The sequence below is a fragment of the Elephas maximus genome, chromosome 4, assembly GCF_024166365.1.
Source record: "Elephas maximus indicus isolate mEleMax1 chromosome 4, mEleMax1 primary haplotype, whole genome shotgun sequence".
In the NCBI taxonomy this organism is placed as follows: Eukaryota; Metazoa; Chordata; class Mammalia; order Proboscidea; family Elephantidae; genus Elephas; species Elephas maximus.
In genome coordinates, this window is record NC_064822.1 from 8,166,827 (window position 1) to 8,189,032 (window position 22,206).

Here is a 22,206-nt window from a genome sequence, read left to right on the forward strand (position 1 = left end):
TCTTTCACAAGAACCAAACTTCAAATCAAGATAATATATCTTCAAGAGAAATTCTATCTTGTTTTTCCACCAGAAAGGAGCCACTCACATTAGCAATACACAATATCAAAGGTCTAATAAGGCCAGTGAAAACAATTCTGACATCTTGGTTTTCTGTCATGAAACCCTGCAATTCTGAGAAAACCAAAACCCAAACCCACTGCCGTCGAGTCAATTCTGACTCATAGCCACTCTATAAGAAAGAGAACTGCCCCACTGAGTTTCCAAGGAGCGCCTGGTGGATTTGAACTGCCAACCTTTTGGTTAGCAGCTGTAGCACTTAACCACTACACCACCAGGGTTTCCCTTACAATTCTGAGAAGACACTATCAAATAATGGCACGGTAGTGGTCAAGTAATATAGCTTTTAAAAATGCCAGCCATTTAGCATCACACAAAAGAAGGCCTAGACAATTTTTTTTTTCTTGACCATTTGGTTAAAAACATGAGCCAGCACATTTCACATCCCAGTAAGTCATGCCCTCGGTATAGCCAAAACGTAAAAACTTCACAGCATCTACATCTGGAAGGCCCCTTGGAGATCATTTAGTCCAACTTCTTCCATTTTCTGCTGAGAACACAGAAGCTCAGTGTGCTCACTCCAGTCGGGTGCTCCTTCTGCTATTATATTATCGCATTGTTTTCCTTCAGCAAGGTCTTCATGCCTTTGTTTGATCAACTCTGTGACTGCTCAATTCCACACTTCGTACAGCATGTACTTGGGTAATCTATCATTCAGTCACTACACAATCTGCCCAGAAGATAATTCCACAGTCAGCATAGCAGTTCAGGCACCTATTGTCAAACCTATGTGATCATTTAATGCTGTGATTTGCAGCTCATGTTGAAGAAATTACTCAAAAAGCTAGGTGTAACGTGCACAGTGACTTTAGGACTGGCTTGCTGTTGTCCTTGTTAGCTGCCTTCAAGCTGCCTGACTCAGGGCAACCTCGTGCTCAGTGGATCAGATCTTTGTGATGCACAGGCTTTCACTGGCTACTTTTTCAGAAGGAGGTCACCAGATAGATCTTTCTTCCTAGTCTATTTTAGTCTGGAAGCTCCGCTGAAAACTGTTCAGTCTTCTTTTTGTCGTTAGGTGCCGTCGAGTTAGTTCCGACTCATAGCGACCCTATGCAGCACAGAACAAAACACCGCCCAGTCCTGTGCCATCTGCACAACTGTTGCTATGACTGAGCCCACTGTTGCAGCCACTGTGTCAATCCATCTCATGGAGGGTCTTCCTCTTTTTTGCTGGCCCTCTACTTTACCAAGCATGATGTCCTTCTCCAGGGACTGATCCCTCCTGACAACTTGTCCAAAGTATGTGAGGTGAATCTCGCCATCCTTGCTTCCAAGGAGCATTCTGGTTGCACTTCTTCCAAGACAGATTTGTTTGTTCTTTTGGCAGTCCATGGTATATTCAATATTCTTCACCAACACCACAATTCAAAGGTATCAATTCTTCCTCCATCTTCCTTATTCATTGTCCAGCTTTTGCATGCATTTGAGGCAATTGAAAACACCATGGCTTGGGTCAGGTGCACCTTAGTCCTCAAGGTGACATCTTTGCTTTTTAACACTTTAAAGAGATCTCTTGCAGCCAATTTGCCCAATGCAATACATGTTTTGATTTCTGGACTGCTGCCTCCATGGCTGTTGATTGTGGATCCAAGTAAAATAAAATCTTTGACAACTTCAATTTTTTTCCCGTCTATCATGATATACTTATTGGTTCAGTTGTGAGGATTTTTGTTTTCTTTATGTTGAGGTGTAATCCATACCGAAGGCTGTGATCTTTTATCTTCATCAGTAAGTGCTTCAAGTTCTCTTCACTTTCAGCAAGCAAGGTTGTGTCATCTGCATAACACAGGTTGTTAATGAGTCTTCTTCCAATCCTGATGCTCTGTTCTACTTCTTATAGTCTAGCTTCTCGAATTATTTGCTCAGCATGCAGATTGAACAGGTATGGTGAAAGGACACAACCCCAACGCGTACCTTTCCTGACTTTAAACCAGGCACTATTCCCTCGTTCTGTTCGAACAACTGCCTCTTGATCCATGTACAGATTCCTCATGAGCGCAACTGTGTTCTGGAATTCCCATTCTCTGCAATGTTATCCATAATCTGTTATGGTCCACACAGTCAAATGCCTTAGCATTCAACAAAACACAGGTAAACATCTTTCTGGTGTTCTCTGCGTTCAGCCAGGATCCATTTGATATCAGCAATGATATCCCTGGTTCCATGTTGTCTTCTAAATCTGGCTTGAATTTCTGGCAGTTCCCTGTTGATATACTGGTACAGCTGCTTTGAGTGATCTTCAGCAAAATTTTGCTTGCATGTGACATTAATGATATCGTTCAATAATTTCCACATTAGGTTGAATCACTTTTCTTGGGAATAAGTATAACTATGGATCTCTTCCAGTCAGTTGGCCAGGTGGCTGTCTCCCAAATTTCTTGGCATAGATGAGCAAGCACTTCCTGTGCTGCATCCATTTGTTGAAGCATCTAAATAGGTATTTTGTCAATTCCTGGAGCCTTGCTTTTCGCCAATGCCTTCAGTGCCGCTTGGACTTCTTCCTTCAGTATCATCGGTTCCTGATCATATGTTATCTCCTGAAATGGTTGAATGTTGACCAATTCTTTTTGGTATAGTGACTCTGTGTATTCCTTCCATCTTCTTTTGATGCTTCCCTGCATCATTTAATATTTTCCCTTTAGAATCTTTCATTATTGCAACTTGAGGCTTGAATTTTTTCTTCAGTTCTTTCAGCTTGAGAAATGCAGAGCGCATTCTTCCCTTTTGGTTTTCTATCTGCAGCTCTTTGCACATGTCATCATAATATTTTACTCTGTCTTCTGAAATCGCCCTTTGAAATCTTGTGTTCAGCTCTTTTACTTCAACATTTTTTCCTTTTGCTTTAGCTACTCGAGGTTCAAGAGCAAGTTTCAGAGTCTCTTCTGACGTCCATGTTGGTGTTTTCTTTCTTTGCTGTCCTTTTGATGACCTCTTGCTTTCTTCACGTACAATGTCCTTGATGTAATTCCACAACTTGTCTGGTCTTCGGTCATTAGTGTTCAACGTGTCAAATCTATTCTTGAGATGGTCTCTAAATTCAGGTGGGATATACTCAAGGTCGTACTTTGGCTCTCGTGGATTTGTTATCGTTTTCTTCGGTTTCAACTTGAAGTTGCATATGAGTAATTGATGGTCTGATCTGCAGTCAGCCCCTGGCCTTGTTCTGACTGATGATATTGAGCTTTTCCATCATCTTCCCCCACAGATGTAGTTGATTTGATTCCTGTGTCTTCCATCTGGCGAGGTCCATGTGTATAGTCACCATTTACATTGGTGAAAAAAGGTATTTGCAATAAAGAAATTGGTCTTGCGAAATTCAGTCATGGGATCTCTCGCATCATTTCTATCTCCAAGGCCATATTTTCCAATTGTCAACTCCTCTTCTTTGTTTCCAACTTCCGCATTCCAATCACCAGTAATTATCAGTGCATCCAGACTGTGCGTTCATCCAATTTCAGACTGCAGAAGTTGGTAAAAATCTTCAGTTTCTTCATCTTTGGCCTTAGTGGTTGGTGCGTAACTTTGAATAACAGTCATATTATCTGGTCTTCCTTGTAGGCGTATGGATATTATCCTATCACTGACAGCGTCGTACTTCAGGATAGACCCTGAAATGTTGTTTTTGACAATGAATACAATGCCATTCCTCTTCAAGTTATCATTCCTGACATGGTAGACCATAAAAAAAAAAAAAAAAATAGGATTGTCTAATTCAAAAGGACCAATACCAGTCCATTTCAGCTGACTAATAGGATATCAATCTGTATGTGTTACATTTCATTTATGACAATTTCCAATTTCCCTAGATCCATACTTTGTACATTCCAGGTTCCAATTATTAATGGATGTTTGCGGCTGTTTCTTCTCATTTTGAGTCATGCAACAACAGCAAATGAAGGTCCTGAAAGCTTTACTCCATCCACGTCATTAAGGTCGACTCTACTTTGAGGAGTCAGTTCTTCCCCAGTTGTATTCTGAGTCCCTTCCAACCTTAGGGGCTCATCTTCTGGCACTATTATCAGACTATATTTCACTGCTATTCATAAGGTTTTCAGTGGCTAATTCTTTTCATAAGTAGACTGCTGGGTCCTTCTTCCTAGTCTCTCTTAGTCTGGAAGCTCAGCTGAAACCTGCCCACTATGGGTTTCCCTGCTGGTATCTGAAATACCAGTGGCATAGCTTCCAGCAACACGCAAGCCCCCATAGTATGACAAATTGACAGACGCATGGAGGTGTTCAGTCTAGCAATCATATAAATTGCCTGTCAGTGTATTAGGAGCCCTGGTGGCATAGTGGTTAAGAGCTACAGCTGCAAACCAAAAGGTCAGCAGTTTGAATCCACCAGCTGCTCCTTGGAAAACCTATGGGGCAGTTCTACTTTGCCCTACAGGGTTGGAATTGACTCGATGGTAACAGGTTTGATTTGTGTGTGTGTGTGTGTGTGTATTGGGCCATCAAATTGTGAGCCTTCTCCAAAAGACACCATAGCTTTACAAAAAAAACTGCCTCTTTTCCTCTTTATCAATTAATATAGAAACAGGAATCGTGCCTGTTTGCTAGAAGAAGCCAGTTACAGCTTCCAGATAGACATTGATAGTGAAAATCCATAGCTTTACGCATAAACGCTGAGTTAGTCTATAATTTTTTTGTGATATAAATAGAGCAAAGAAAGAATACCCTGGCCAACTGGTCCAAGGGATTATCAACTATGTGTATGTAGCCTTTTCAAATGACAGCCCCCCAAGTGAATGTAAACACAGATTAAGCAGGGTTACGACATCTTGAAAATGGCTGTGTTCTATCTGACTTCAACCCTTTGGGAAATGGGTGTGGCTTCAACCTTGAGATGATAGATCAAATCAGTAGAAATCAATTCTCAAAAAGTCCTTGAGAGCTGCAATGCCTAGGTCTACTGGTATACTTGAGCTAGATAATGGAATTTTTTACAATTCCCACACAGAAGGCTCCTTTTACCTATGCTTCCACAGCTCTATCTACAATATTTTATCATCACAATTCTCACACGACATAATTGTTTGTCTGTTTCCCCAGACTCTCAGCACCTAAAATAAGGACTTACACAATGCCAGGCAGATGAGAGCTGCTCATCAAGGATTGTTTAAATGAAAGACTACTGGTCGAACTTGACTCATTGCTTTATTCCAACACAGCAAATTGTTATCTGATCTCTCCGGTTGTTGTTAGGTGTCGTCGAGTCAGTTCTGGTTCACACTGACCGTATGTAAAACAGAAGGAAACACTGCCCAGTCCTGCGTCATCCCTCCAATCTCTAGGTACCACCATTCCTCTAGACTCAGAACGATGCCTACTATCCACTAATAAAGCTTGACAAGACTAGCCACAACCCACTACTGAAACACCAGGAAAGCCCATTATACTTGGTTTAGCTCTAATCAGTTTCTGGTATATTTTTATGCTATTATTCTTAGTGTGATACGTATCTTCTAATGGATTTTATAACCCTCTACATAGTCTGAAACTATAAACAAAAAATGAGCGCAATAAATGTAAATGACTTAGTCTTTCACAGCCCCCATTATCGTAAATCATGAATGGAAGTATCAGTAGCAATTCTGCTAGTTTTCTGCCTAATAGTTTTGGCAGAAGTACAAGGGGCATATGTCTGCTCCTGGATCGGTAAAAGAATAAAGGCAATGCCTTCACAAGTAACTATACACTGAAGTCAGATTTGTTGCCAATTCTTTTCATATTCATAATCATTTTCTGGTGTATGTAATACAACTTATTTTCTAAATTGGGTGAAACAGAAAAAGTTAGTATTAAACCCTTTATTAACTTTGGGTTTTGTAACCTCGTTTTATGAAATCAAAACTACAAGCTCAGTTTCCTGCTCCAAGCAACCGGACTGTTTAAAATGATACTTGCACATTTGGGAATTCTTTATGCTTATTCTGAACATTCTAATTTAGATAATACATTATCGGAGAAAATCTTCTGGGGGTGTACTGATTTAACTAATCCCTTTGAATGCCAGCTAATTAAAAATATTTAGCAATATGTGGCTTCATATGTACAAACAGAAGATGTTCTCTTAGAGTATCACATTATATATGTCTCAAACTCTAAAATTATTTGATGGAGAAAAATAAGAATCTCTCACTTTCCCCTTAACTATAAATACTGTAATTTTTAAAAGCTTAAATAATTTGATCGCATGCTTCATTTTAAAAAGATATATTCAAGGTTACTCATAAACCAGGTGAGAAAAATTTTTTTAAGTTTTAAGACCAGCCATTGTACATTTAATACTAGCTTTATAATAAGGTACATAAAATATGTTTATTCCCTTAACCTAAGAAAATGTAGAAAAAATATTCATATAAATTATTTTCCAAGGAAGAAAAGTATTGGTTAATATACTAGGAGTAACTGACTCGATCTACTGTGTTCCTACAGCAAATTACAATGTAAACTATCACAAACCTACATTTAGGTAGTTCCCTATTTCAAATGTTATATAAATTTTGACTTTTTTCTCTTTAATTCTGCTCATCTTTATGGATTGTTTACTTTCCTTTGCAGATAGCCTGCACAAAGAAAGAGGATTACCTCCTTCCAAACAAAAAGAAATGATTATTTCTGACTAGCATTTCCGCTTGTTTTAGCCTGCTCTATGGACTGAACTATCAACTTCCTTCCCGTGTGATTACTTATAAAGAGATACTTTCAAGTTTCCTTTTTTAAAGGAAGGCGTGGTGTGAAGCTACTTAGTTCTCTTTAGGGCAGCACAGCCATTCTGCAATTAAGACATACTTAATTACCTTGTTTTTAAGACATGCAAATGGAGCTCCCTTGAAATTCTAGTCCATGTTACAAATTTAGCTACTCAATTCTGCAAGGTATCATGTTAGGAATGGGTCACCAAGAAATTTGGAAAAGGTCAAGCACTTATGTGTTAGTGATTATGCAGAAAATGGCTTCAGGTTTCAACAGAAGCTCAAAATTCTTCTGTCTAGTCATCACAAATATTTTACTGTCAAAAGTTGACTCTAAGCCACATGATTATTAGAATCTTTTTTTTTTTTTAATTGAAAAGCGATGCTACTATTGATACTGTAATGATTTCGGTCAGTTGTTTATCCAAAATCCATCTCTCCATTTCTTCTTCCTAATGGCATTCTGGTTTTGTTCAAGAATGCAGCTTAGCTCCAGGGGGTGAATTCATTAAGTTTAAACTGCCCTGTAGATTGTATGCCCCTGTTGACTTGTTAGTCCAAGGTTATTAGACCAAGAGGGGCCCAATCAGACTGAAAGGGAAGACACATTCTATGCTTGGGGAGACGTTTCACTCCCTTCTGTTAGGCATGAACAAGGAAATAAAAGTCCTCTGAGCTCTGGAATTACCCTCTGGATAACGTGACTCGTGGATAGGTTAGCAGAGGGGCAGAAGGGTGCTAGGTCATTGATAACCCCATTAGGCTGTGGAATCAACAAACCCAGAAGCTGCCCAACTCTAAAATTCACTTATGTAAGACAATGTATTTCCTCATGGTATGAGTTAGATTTTATAATAAATGCAGCTGAAAGATTCAAATAGGTATATAACATAAATCACACTTTAGAGCAGCGATGGAACAGCTATAGTGCTATTCATCACAAATGTAAGATTTAGCAGTTGAATGTCATTTTAGGCAGCTTTGAACAATTTTACCAGATTTAAATTTGTTCAATAGTTATAAACAGAAATATAAAACCAAAATGATAACATATTACTACTGCTTCTTCACCATTCAACAAGTACTCTCCTCTGAAGACATGGCTCAAAGAAGGCATTATTAAATGTTTACTAACTGAATGATTAAACAAATAACCAACTGCATTGGAAAAAAAACTGTCACCTACTGCTTATTATTTATAAGGAACTATCCTAGGTATTTAGGAACCCTGATGGCACAGTGGTTAAGAGCTCCGCTGCTAACCGAAAGGTCGGCAGTTCAAATCCACCAGCCGCAACTTGTAAACTGTATGGGGCAGCTCTGCTCTGCCCCATAAGGTCACTATGAGTCGGAATCAACTCGATGGCAACCGGTTTGGTTTGATTTTTTTTTTTACCCTAGGTATTGGGAATACCTAATAATAGAAACCGCAGGAGAGAGATGTGGCAGTCTGCTTCTGTAAACGTTAACAGACTTGGAAACCCTCTGGGGCAGTTCTGCTCTGTCCTGCAGGGTCCTTATGAGTTGGGATTGACTCAGCAACAATAAGCAATATGAGAAACACAAGATTCTTGTGCAATTTACAATATACTTTGGAAGACAAAGGGTCAAATGCAAAACATCTACATACGTTGATTTGTCGATTCGGTCATACTTTACAAACTATCTACTTTAACAGCAAAACTTAAAGAGGGTAACCAACACATTCGTTTGGAAAATTTCACTAGACTTAGTAAATCCTCTTACCACTACCAATTTCTATTGATTAACGTTAGGGAGAAAAAAACAATGTAACAAAAATAAATAAAGCCTGGAATTCCAGGCACTGCAAATCCTGAGTAGGAATCCAGAACTTCAGGGACACAGTATTTTTTTCTGATTTTAGTTGAACATTTTGATGTTGGAAAAGGAAGAAAGATGTAGGAAATGAACAGCTAGTTATACAGATGGCGTTGAATAACACAATCAGCTTTTCTGGACGTTGACTTTTAACATTAGAAGGATGAGCTCTTGGCAAAGGAAAAACTTCGCTTTTTCTGAACACTAATGCACACACACACAAAGCCAGCATGAAACATGATGACTTAAAAAGGTTTTACATTAAAATTCAGGGTTGGAATAATAAGTTGATATGATGAAGAATCAGGAGTCTGACAGAGGAAGGAGAAAACAATATGAAGGAGCGAGGTGGCCATTTATCAGTGGTATGACAGAAGGAATTTCTGCATCTGGGGAAGTTCAAATAGATGACTTCTAATGCATTCTACTCTAAAAGTTGATTTATTTTATCACCAAAAAAAAAAAAAAACTCTGCTTATGCTTGGGAGTGGGGTGAGTAGTGGGACAAAATCAATAGGATCACACTTCCAAAGAGTTTAGACTTACTGCCACAAATCATTCTTTGTTTTTACTTTTACATTCTAAAATTCTCTTTAATCCATTCCCACAAATGAAGCAGGTAAAATGCTCCTGAGGATAAGAGAGAATATCACGTCCCTTATTATTTATCATTATCCCTTCCTTCGCAAGAGAATGCTATAGAACAAACACAGTGAGGGCAGCCCCTCGATTTTCTGTACCCTTGTAAATTCACATTTGATGTCCAATTAAATTCTCCATTCAGATGATGGGCTACAATGGATGTTGCTATTTGTCCATGGGGAAAATATATGGTGAAGGCGAAGGATTTTCTTTCAGTAATTTTGACTGCATGGGCTGGTTACACAATCAGAATGGTAGCACTCATAATCCTACTGTTGGAACTGCCACTAAAAATTTTATTTTACCCAAGATGTGAGTTTGGGGTAAAAACGTATGTTTTAATGATATACAAAATACTACTTATTATGCCAAAGAAAGAGAATTCAGCTCCCTACTCATACTCTTAAGTGAAAGACAAAATCACGAATGGCTAGCAATGCTGTATTCATTTTGCTGTTTTTTGAGAAGTCGGACTGACCGTCCCCAAAAGCTAGTGTTCAAAATTATGATGCCAAAAAAATCCACACTGGATTAAAAAAAAAAATGCTTTATACTAAAAAGCTTCAGACAAATTCTATATAATTAGTTAGGGTATTAGAAAGTCAAAGGGGAACTCAACCGCTTGAGTAAAGTTTGTTTCTTGAAGAAGGAAATGGCAGCCTAATGTACACAGATTATAGGGAAAGGGGAGAAGTTGGGGGCAAGAAGAAGATAAACCTTGTGGAGAGTGCAGGAACTGGGCAAGTATGAACGAGGAGGCATCAGGGCCTGTGAGCACAAGAATGTGATTATAGAGCTTATTGTGTGAATCTACAGACAGGAGGACCAGGTAGGGGATTCTAACAATAACTTCAGACATTAAATAATGAGAGTTTGGACTAGATTGGAAAAAAGGATGAAGTGATGAGATTTCACGGGAGAATTTATAAAGCTTGGTAATGGAGCGGTTACACAGTGGGATGATGACGCCAAGCTTCTGAGCCTAGAAGTGCTAATGAGGGAAATCACAACATCATCATCCATCTCTATGTGTGAGACGCTAACCAAGTAAACGCAGTTTCCTCCACTTCACCGGCATCGCCAAGCGTCATCACTTACCTGGATTACCGCATTCCTATCATAGAAATGATCTTCATGTCACGACATTGCTACTTACTATCCCATCCCTGATAATGTATTCTCTGCCCTGTGGCCCCAATGACCATGCTCTTTTACTTGAAATCCTTTAATTGCTTTTTAAGGCCCTTATTGAAAATCCAAATCATTTAAGCAAGGCTGTCTGTAATCTGGAAACCCTGGTGGCACAGTGGTTAAGAGCTACAGCTGCTAACCACAAGGTTGGCAGTTTGAATCCACCAGGCGCTCCTTAGAAACTCTATGGGGCAGTTCTATTCTGTCCTATAGGGTCACTATGAGTCGGAATTGACTCTATGGCAGTGGGTTTGGTTTTTTTGGTCTGTAATCTGGTCTCTAACTTAACTATACATTAAATCTCAGTCCTTATAATGCTCTCACCAGCACGATACACACCAATCTCACAGACTTATGGCAGGCCTTGACCCTCCATGTTTTACGCCTCTACCAAAGACAGTCACTACTCCTTGCTCCCTCTGCACCCAACTAAAGACCACTCATCAGACAACAATTCTTCTGGGAAGCCCCTCTACCTTTCTCTCCATGCTAATTCCACATAGGCTGAGTGGATACCCATCCCTTGCTACAGTGGTAACCTGTGTGTTTCCCTAAAATGGTACTTAATCTCATGGCTTCTTATGTGTCACTTTACCTACCCACTAGGCTGAACCACCCCTGACCTCTCAGGAACTTAGAGCCTAGTTATCAGATTTTAGGTGCCACAACTCATTAATGCATGCTTAAATACTTAAAGTAGTTTTAGTGTAATGAGCTTTCCTATTTGGAAATTTGTTTCATGTTCTAGAAAAATCACAGGTCTGAGAATCAGAAAATATGCACTGTGAGATTCAGTTACTAAGAAACATGATCTTGGTCAACTGTATAAATACAGTTTTCTGACCAAAAAAAAAAAAAAGATCAGAAGTGAGGATTCTGTAATTTGAACACTTTATATGTGACTTCTTATTGTACTTTTAGCATAAATTACTTCTTAACTGGAAAAAGAAATGTAAGGATTAGGCTACTTCACATGCATACAACCCATAACGCATTCAGAAGCCTCCTAAAATTTAATCGAAGTGCCTTTAAGAAATTAAAAAAAAAAAAAGCAACCTGCATATGACTCTTTAAGTATACAAATCAGTATAAAAGGACAGAAAATTTTATTCTTAGCATTTCAGAACAAATATTTTCACAGGTTGACATCTAGTTATTCAGAAGAATGGATCCGGCAAATAGGAAACCTTCTACCAAATACTTGGACTTTGAAACCCATAACCTTAATTCTTCTACTATAGATTTGCTGGAACGTAATGGATTTTGCTTAAGATAAAATTAGACTTAGTGGTGACAAATGGCAGCTAAAAGTATTCAGAGTCCTCAGAGGAGAAAATCTCAGATACCACATGCAGTATGTTGTTTTGTAGCTAATAATAATAAAACAACGAAAAATGATTCCCCTGGAAGCTCTCACATTAACTGATTTAAGCATATAAGTTTAGTTTCTTCACACCTCATACTGCTAGCCTGACCTACGTGTACAGGTAGTCCCCAACTTATGACAGAGTTCCATTCCAATGAGTCCTTCATGAAGTCAGTTCTGACATAAGACAAATGCCTTTTTTTTTTTTTTTTGGTAGTTTTCATTATTATTGCCTTTCATTATTAGTATCTTTTAAATTCAATCTTTGAACATCTTTGAACGAACATCTAAGAATGAGAACATCAGCAAATTATGAGCTACAACACTCTATGCAGAACACATTACTAACCATAATGTGTTCAGAAAACAAAAATACAGACGGTCATAAGAGAGATTGATTATAACTCGAATGCGTCGTATGTAGAGGACTACCTGTATGTATTTTAGAGCAAAGCTTTTTTTTTCCTTATCTCTGAATAAGAGTACTAAGAAAAAAGGCAACCTACTCAAAAGCATCATGTCTGCATGTTTCTAAATTAGATATATCTGAAAATCAATATGTACAATTAATAGGATAGTATTTGGTTTTGATGTGTTTCACCCTCCTCGACCCCAAAGAAAATCTGTTACTAAATTCATGGTGAGGCTTACCCTTGTTGGCAACTTTTAATTGGGAAAATACTGGATTATATATTTTGCAAAAAGAAAACAAAGCAATATTATTGCATGCATTTTCTCAGAGCAACAGAAACTGATTTATTATGGGGCTGTGGAAGCTGCTTGCTGAGAGCCAGGCAGGGTGTGTAATTTGCATAGAAGAGGGAGCAGATTGTAGATGCCCTGACCTGTCAAACACAGGTAGGGCCTCAGAGATAATGGGTCCCAGAATACAAAGCTCCATCTTGATCCAGACAGACACACACAACATGGAGAGGCCAGATGGATTAAATGAGAGACAAAAACGCTGGCTTCTGCCATCTCCACAGGAAGACGACAGATACCAGATACCACATGGATCCCTCCCCAGTCTCTTGGTCCCCAATGTTGTGCCCATGCCATGACTTCAACACGGCTGAGAAGAGGCCTGCCCCACAGGGCTGTGAAATAGTTACTGGTGAGGTGCTCGGCCCAATGTACAAAGGCAATAACTATGCCCAGGACTAAGTGTCTCACTTGTTAAGAGGAAAAGTGCTACGTAATAGCAGAAAAATAAGAGATCAGAGTAGAACGAATAACGAACTCTCTGTTCCTTACAACCTGATCTAGACTCCCTCCGTCCATTGCTTTTCAGTGACAGCCCACTCTGCAACCTAACTCTTATAGGGTGTGCTGCGTTCCTACAGAATGTCCTGTGAACAAAAGACTGTCTCCTCCAACAACGGTCCTCTTTTCAGAGCAATGTTCAAGGGTGACACGGCCTTTTAACTTCAACAAACAGCTGTAACTGAGTCACACCATGGTACAAGAAAGGAGCTGCTGTGACAGAGGCCCACAGAGCACAAGAGCAGGATGCTTGCCACGCAGTAAGAGGAAGAGTGAAGATGGAGACGCACAACCAGAAACGAGTGCCATGGACTGTGGAAACCACAGCGGCAGGAAGTGCACAGACCACACCGTGAAAATTCACAAGCCAGACTCTGAATAGGAAGGCTGATGAGGAAGCTAACCGAGCATCTCACTGAGCCAGTATGCTTTCCTACAACATGGTGGCATAAACAAGCCTTTCTGTCTCCAGCCATATACAGAGGTAGCAGTCCAATGACCACCAGCAGCAATGCCACCCTCAACAGACACTAATTTTTTTTTAAGGAAAACAAACAAAATAAAGAGTGTGCAGAGGCGCTAAAGGTCTTGTATGCGCAAGGTCCAGTGTGGGATACAAACAGGTATGATAATGTCATTCCCATGAGGTTTACATCATATTGAAAATCTCCATTTCTCTCTCTCTGCCTATCACACACACACACACACACAGGCAGGTAGTAGTTATGCAGGCATTCGATCATCCATGTACCCATTCAATACACATTCACTGAATCCTATAATCTGTGCTCCCCTCCCCCCCAAACAATGCTAGGTGCTGGTTATGCAGAAGTGAGTAAGGCAACATGGCAGCCCCTTCTCTCACAGAGCTTGCAGAAGGCGGGCAGGATTTAGGTAGGTAAGTCAATGCATATAGACTCTAAAAAACCAAAAACCCATTGCCGTCGAGTCAGACTCTAGAAGGCTAAACAGGACATCAGACACCATCTAAACCAGTGCTTTTCAAGGTTTTCTTAAAAATGGCAAACCACCTTTTTTTAATTAAAATTCTTATTTTAATAAAAATTTGCAAAGAACTTCAATGCAAGTAACTGTTTAAAAAAAAAATTTAGGCAGAGTAATGGTTGTAGCGGGGGAGAGACGAAGCTGGGTGGTCTTTCCAGAGCCAACCTTGTTTAACCTCCCATTTACCTTCCCACTGCACAGGAACCCAGAGGGACGTCTCCTGACTATAGATCACAACACACTGTCTGAAAATCAATGTTCTAGTTATTCAAATCTTCAGTTTTACAAATGAGTAAAAATTAAAGCTAGAGGATTTTAAGTAGTTTGACCAAAATCCCAAATTGTTAGAAGATTCTGGACTAGAAGGCAAGTCATTTGAATTTCGGGTCAGGGCTCTATTCCACTCTATTAGTACAATTTCAACAATTCAAATTACATAAACTTCAGATTTATAATAGTTGCCATTCTTTTGTGGTATCCAAAGTTCAGCAAACTGGCATGACAAGAAGGAAAAACAGGGGTTTGAAATAAAAATACGGTATTTTGTGGTTGTAGGTTTAGGTCCAGTGTCACAAGTGTCTATTCCAATTTTTGACCATAACAATACCTTTGGTATCCGAACTTCAATTTGCCTACTTGCTTGATTGTTTTCCTCTTGAGGAAAATTGAATGAATAAATTTTAATATAATATACTTGAACTTATTTTCAATTAAAAAATGAAACTAATTTTATATTGGGACATATTAGGATTTAAGCATTGAAAAAAAAATTTTTTTTTTTAAGACACTCTGGAGACTGTACCTATACAATTAAGAATATACTTTGTATTGACACGTGTTCCATTTCATTTCGTTTGAAATTGGTAACATATTATGCATGTGAGAAAACTGCATTTTTTAAGTCAGCGAACTTAAATGACATTGTAAACAGAACAGGAAAAAAGTCAGACGCATCATAAATTGTACGTGCTAATAATTCAATAATAATTCAAAATCTATTTCTATATGTCCTATATGTTTCCATCTACCTGTGTATCTATGTATCTCTCCCGAGCGGCTAAAACACCACACCACATTGGACACAGACATTGGTGAGGGCTGCACAACCTGATGAATAACCTCACTGAACTGCATACACAAAAGATGCTGAAACACAACCTGATGAATAACCTCACTGAACTGCACACACAAAAGATGCTGAAACACAACCTGATGAATAACCTCACTGAACTGCACACACAAAAGATGCTGAAATGGCAAATGCTTTGTGACATATATTTTTACTACAATTAAAAACAAGATGAATCAACATTTCTACCAGTGAAATAAAATCTATCAGCATGTTTTTAAACCAATAAGCACATTTAAAAAATAAACTAAAAAAAAACACCTTCTCTCTTATTAAACACCAAGACAGATAGCAAGAAGATCTAGAAGCATGAGGGCTCCTATCCCCAAAGAGCTGTACAAGTAGTCCCGGCCCGCATGGCAAGGAAACATGGGTGAAAGAGGAGAAAACTCAACAGGGTCAAAAGCTTATATGACTCAGGCTCTTCGAGATCCGGCTTGGCAGCAAACAGAAAATGAGCTCTTCATTTGGCAAGAATAGGTGCATGTATATTTTAAGTCATTGGCTGGACAGAGTGAAAAAACTGTCCAGATTTATATGAAGAATTACGACAGGGAAGGACTCAAGATGATGGAAATCATTTTCCTAACTTTTGCTTTGCATGTCACATTATGGCAAAAAATATTCACCTTCTAAAACACATCATATATTAGGAAAAAATATAAATTAAAAAAAAATTCTCCTCGGAAGATGATCTTTTTATTTAAAACTACCTTTCACCATCACAGAAACCCTGGTGGCATGGTGATTAAGAGCTACGTCTGCTAACTAAAAGGTCAGCAGTTCGAATCCACCAGGCACTCCTTGAAAACTCTATGGGGTACTTTCTATAGGGTTGCTATAAGTCAGAATCGACTGGGTGGCAATGGGTTTCACCATCACAATATTCTTTGTTGTTGTCATCGTTAGGTGCTATCCAGTCAGTTCTGACTCACAGCTACCCTATACACAAGAGAATGAAAACACTGCCCAGTCCTGTGCCATCCTCACAATCACTGCTTTGTTTGAGACCATTGTTGCAGCCACTGTGTCAGTCAATCTCATTGAGGGTCTTCCTGATTTTTGCTGACCGTCTACTTTACTAAGCACAGTGTCCTTCTCCAGGGACTGTCCACTTATTCAAAGTACTGATAACTTGTCCAAAGTACTTGAGATGAAAAGTCTCACCATTCTAGCTTTAACGAGCATTCTGGCTGTACTTCTTCCAAGACAGATTTATTCATTCTTCTGGCAGTCCATGGTATACTCAATATTCTTCGCCAACACCATAATTCAAAGGTGTCAATTCTTCTTTGGTCTTCCTTACTCATTGTCCAGCATTTATATGCATATGAGGCATTTGAAAATACCATGGCTTGGTCCAGGTACACCTAAGTCCTCAAAGTGACATCCTTTTAATACTTTAAAGGGGTCTTTTGCAGCAGATTTTCCCAATTCAATATGTTGTCTGATTTCTTGACTGCTGCTTCCATGGGCTTTGACTATGGATCCAAGTAAAACAAAACCCTTGACAATGTCAATATTCTCTGTTTATCATGATGCTGCTTATTGGGCAAGTTGTGAGGATTTTTGTTTTCTTTATGTTGAGGTGCAATCCATACTGAAGGCTGTGGTCTTCGATCTTCATCAGTAAGTGCTTCAAGTCCTCTTCACTTTCAGCAAGCAAGGGTGAGTCATCTGCATAATGCAGATTGTTGGTGAGTCTTCCTCCAATGCCTTGATGCCCCACTCTTCTTCATATAGTCCAGCTTTTTGGATTGTTTGCTGAACATATGGATTGAATAAGTACGGTGAAAAGATTCAACCCTGACACGCACCTTACCTGACTTTAAGCCATGCAGTATCCCTTTGTTCTGTTTGAACAACTGCCTCTTGGTCTATGTATGGGTTCCTCATGAGCACAATTAAGTGTTTTGGAATTTCCATTCTTCACAATGTTGTCCATAATTTGTTATGATCCACACAGTCGAATGCCTTTGCACAGTCAATAAAAAACAGATAAACATCTTCCTCGTAGTCTCTGCTTTCAGCGAGGATCCATCTGACATCAGCAATGATATCCTTGGTTCCATGTCCTCTTTAGAATTTGGCTTAAATTTCTGGCAGTTCCCTGTCGATGTACTATTGTAACCGCTTTTGAATGCTCTTTAGCAAGATCTTGCTTGTGTGTGATATTAATGACATTGCTTGATAATTTCTCCATTCTGTTGTGTTACCTTTCTTTGGAACAGGCACGTATATGGATTCCTTCCAGTCAGTGGGCCAGGAAGCAGTCTTTCAAATTTCTTGACACAGACAAGTGAGCACCTCCAGCGCTGCATATGTTTGTTGAAACATCTCAATTGGTATTCCGTCAGTTCCTGGAGCCTTGTTTTTTGCCATTCCCTTCAGCACAGCTTGGACATCTTCCTTCAGTACCATCAGTTCTTGATCATATGCTACCTCCTGAAATGGCTGAACACCAGCCAATTCTTTTGGGTACAGTGACTGTTTTTCTTCCATCTTCTTTTGAGGCTTCCTATATCATTCAATATTTTCCTCGTACAATCTTTCGGTACTGCAACACGAGGCTTCAATTTTTTCTTCAGTTCTTTCAGCTATACCTAACTTAGATAGATACAATAGAAGTGGTCCATCCAAATGTTAAACTGCAAGTAATTTATAACCAACCAAATCTACATAAATTATCTCTAGTCTCTGCTTTAACTTCAGGCTATTTCCTCCAACCTTTCTTATAAAGGTTTAGAGAGACAAAGTACTGCTTTCCTATTTGTGTCCTTTTCCAGTGGTTGAGTCACATTTTAGGTTAAAAAACAAAAAGGTAAATTAGTAATTATAAACAATACAAGCTAATCAACCATTTTTACTATTTATTAGGACTCCAAAGCCCTTTCTCTTCTAAGTTAAAACTCAAGCAGGTTTTTTCTGTTTTTAAAACAATGGCTATTTTTATTTTTAAATCAATGGAAATGTTTAACTATAAAGATAACTCCCCCAAAGCATACATTTGTTCGTATCTATAAACGTTAATGTTTTTCTTGATATATAATGGAAAACATATTTCTCTTCCACAGTAACCTTTGACTTGCAATAGTCTTGGCTTAAAATATTATGCAGTTTGGAAATATACACACATAACACAAAAATATCTTGTTAGTTCAGTATAAGGAAAGAAAGAGTAATTCTTCAAAAATAAAACAAAACAAAAAATGGTATGTTTTCAAAGTCACAAATTATGACATATATTCATTAGGGACACGACATTATAGTCATACTATATAGCAGTGATTTTCAAACCTTTTGCTCTCAAGACATTCTACAGTCCCCCCTCCTCACCTCCCCCCGCCAAAATATTAAGGACTCTAAAAAACGTTTTTTCTAATGTTAGTTAAATGTATCAAAATTTACTGAATTAAAAGTGAGAAACTTAAAAAAATATGTATTAATTACTTTAAAAAAGCAATAATGCATTTTTATGTCAACAAATATTTTTATGAAAAATAACTATATTTTCCAAAAACAATTATTGAAAAAAATGGTATGGTTTTAAACATTCGCAAATCTCTTTAATACCTGGATGAAAAGACATATTCTCCTATCTGCTTCTGCATTTAATCTACTGCAATATCACAGGAAATGCAGCTTCTAGAAAACACCACTCTGTCCTTGTGAGAGAATGAGACTAAAAAATACATCTCAGTATTATGATGAAAACAATTTTGACCTCACAAAACCCCCTGAAGGTGTTGGGAACCTCCCTGGCCTCCCCAGAGCATACTTTAAGAACTGCTGCGCTGTAGAGGTGCTGATAATTGTTATTCTTTTTGTCACTGTAGACTTACAGGTCTCCATGCCTTCATCATCGTCATCTACAGCAGGTTTGTCATAAGATTTGTCGATTGCAGCTCTGAAGCTCTCATTGCACCCCCTGCCTCGGATAATCCGGGGTCGGGGACGGTGGAAAGGAATATCCCCATTCAAAGTCACCTCAGCAACTGCTGTCTGCAGACTTTCCAACGAGCTCGACTTCTTCAGACCCAGTGAAGGTCCTACATCTCTGCTCGGAGAACCTTGGAAGTTTACAAACACATAAAGTTGATTAGAATGAGTGGCAAAAATTACATACCTGAATATCTGTGACTTATGGAAAACTTCAACGACATAATGACCATAAACACATTACTCACGCAATGATGAGTTCTGGAATGTGGATGGAAAAGTCGATCTTAATAAATAAAGCAATGGCAACTAATGTTTGTTTTTCTCAAATATATATTAGATGTGGTTTGTTTCTCTATTTTCAATTAGGAAAAACTTCATTTTAAATGTTACTCTAAAACAGTTTTTAAGAATATAGTAAATTATTTACCTTTAAACAAAATAAAACCTTTACATTTAAAAATGCCCTTTCCATGGGACTTAGTAAGTGAAAATAAGTCATCAGTCTCCATTTTTCGCTCAACAAATGAATGCTTTTTCTAATCATTTTGCTCCAAGTAATGCAAATAAAAGAACCAGAATAACCTAGAAGCTCATTTGAAAAGCAGAGACAAAGAGAAAGCTGAGGTAAGCAAAGAAGAGTGAACTTTTTAACTTAATTGAGAACATTTTCTGGCAGGTTAAAATTATTTACAGCAGAAGTTAAATATTCATATCAATGAGCTTCATCAAGTCTCCTCTTCACCATTAGAGTGAAGACTCACAACCCTCAATAAGGAACAAGAGCACAAGGAACAACCTGTCACTAACATAATCACGGCAACATGGTGCTAGGTAGAAAACTAATTCTGAAAAAAAATTCATATTCTGTGGAAAGAGCAATAGAGGACTTAAGAGAAACAAACCACAGAAGTACTGTCTCTAAGAAACAGGTGGAGGGGGGAGGCTAAAGAACTGGGTATGAGCACTTATATCTCCAGGCCTCGCAACAATAGATGTTCGAAAAACAGGAGATGGACAGAAGGAAGAACACTTAGCCAAGTGTCCACTGAGATGAGTTTAGTAGTATGGCAGGTGAGGGTTCAGGGAATTAAAATGTTGGCTCTATTCTTGAGGTTTTAGGGCAGAAAAACCTGAGATAATACCAATAGCATCAAGCTTCGGAAGACAATCAAAACTTTACCCGGGAGAGACAGCTTCATCCGTCATTGCTGGCCTAGCACCCAAAGGTAGGCTAATTAAGCCTCTGAATGACTGAAATACCAGCTTTGCACTACTCCCTGGACAATCCAAGTTACAGAACTAGTTCTTCACTTAGATTACTAAACCAAAACCAAAGCCAAACCCATGGCCTTTGAGTTGATTCTGACTCACAGCGACCCTGTAGAACAGAGTAGAATCGCTAAAAGACAAGTGAAAAAAGGCAGGAAGGCGGGAGAAACCGAACAGTTTCTCTCTTCAAGGGGTCATCAGCCCACATGTTGATCAATAGTTAAGGAGAAGCCTTGTCATGTTATTACCTAGAAGACAAATAGTTCATGGCTTAGCTATAAGGCAAAAACAAGAATCATCTTTTCCTGATTCATTCACTGCACGTAGTTAATCTAATTTTCAACAATGTGGTAGCAGTTTTAAGTTAGGATAAATTTGTTAAAAATGTAATATAGGCAAAGACATGATATAAATGAAGAACCAATGGCCCATAAATTATTGTGTTTGGGAGAAAACAAATGATTTATTTAGCTTTCTCTACACGGGTTTGTACATATTTGATTATTTTATGACAAAATTTCACAGGAAATATTTCTTTCAAGGATGATCAATCTTACTTTTTCTCTTGATTGCATTTACAATTTTTGACAAGTCAGTTTTCTAAGTACTCATAAAAGTCATGTGACAGGAAGGAAAATGAATTTCATTCTAAAGAACTAAACAAAAAGTAAGAAGTTAAGAAATCAAAATGATGGGAAAAGATCATTCCTGCACAGAAATATCTACATTTTTATTTCCTAGAACTAGCATTGGGAAGATCAATTTCTGAATAAATTATGGTTACCAATTTTTATGACTTCACAGCACAATTAAGTTCAATAAACATTTATTAGGCAAATATTGTATGCCTGCTTGGGCTTATGAAGGATACATGTCTGTACCTATATGTATCTATATATTCACCACACAAATACATATATATGTATTTGTATGTGAATATAGACAAATACATAGCTATAGATATATTCCATCTCATGATCCAAGTAAGGATTATCATGAAAACCTAATGTACAGTTTGTTTTTCCATAGGAAACACTTGTTGAGATTTGACTTTGTGGACTCACAGCATTAAAAAAATTTAATAGTGAATTTCAGAAATGTCATGAGTATTTATTAAAATCGAGTGTCCCTCAGCATAAAAAAGCTGGAAAGAAAAAACATGGGGAAAGTATCACTAAATAAACCATGGATATTTTGAAAGCGTAATTCAGAGCTTATGTATCAAATCTTTTCTCTAAAATTTGCAGCACTGTGGCATAACACTTTAGAAAAAATACTGAGAATCACTGATGGTAAGTGTTGGGTAAATGAACTACTCTCTCTACAATATGTATGGTTGAAAAAATTCATAATAAAATTATACATTTTTTTTTTTGCATCTATAACAAAAAAAAAACCCAACCTGCTGCTGTTGAGTGGGTTCCAACTCACAGCAATGCTGTAGGACAGAGTAGACCTGCTCCATAGGATCTCCGAGGAGCAGCTGGTGGATTCCAGTTGCCAGTCTTTTGGTTAGCAGCTGAGCTCTTAACTACTGAGCCACCGGGACTCTGAACCTGTAATGGGTGAGGAAAGCGTGGCCCTCGGGCCAAATCTGGAACATTGTCTTCGATCACAGCTATGTCCACTTGTTTACATCTTGTCTATGGCTGCTTTTATGCTGCAACAGCAGACTTAAATAGCTGCAATAGAGACCATGTGGTCCACAAAGTCTAAAATATTTACTATCTCGCCCTTAAGGA

The 22,206-nt window shown here is 38.3% G+C and overlaps 1 protein-coding gene across 20 annotated transcripts in view; it reads right to left on the reverse strand.

Moving 5' to 3' along the window:
• The window catches only part of PARD3 (par-3 family cell polarity regulator), an 870,612-nt gene that overhangs the window by 307,966 nt on the left and 540,440 nt on the right, over positions 1-22,206 (reverse strand). For all 20 annotated transcript variants that reach the window (XM_049885016.1, XM_049885003.1, XM_049885008.1 and 17 more), the window contains one exon: positions 19,096-19,323. In XM_049885016.1, coding sequence (XP_049740973.1) covers positions 19,096-19,323 — 228 coding nt within the window. The remainder of the gene's footprint in view (positions 1-19,095; positions 19,324-22,206) is intronic.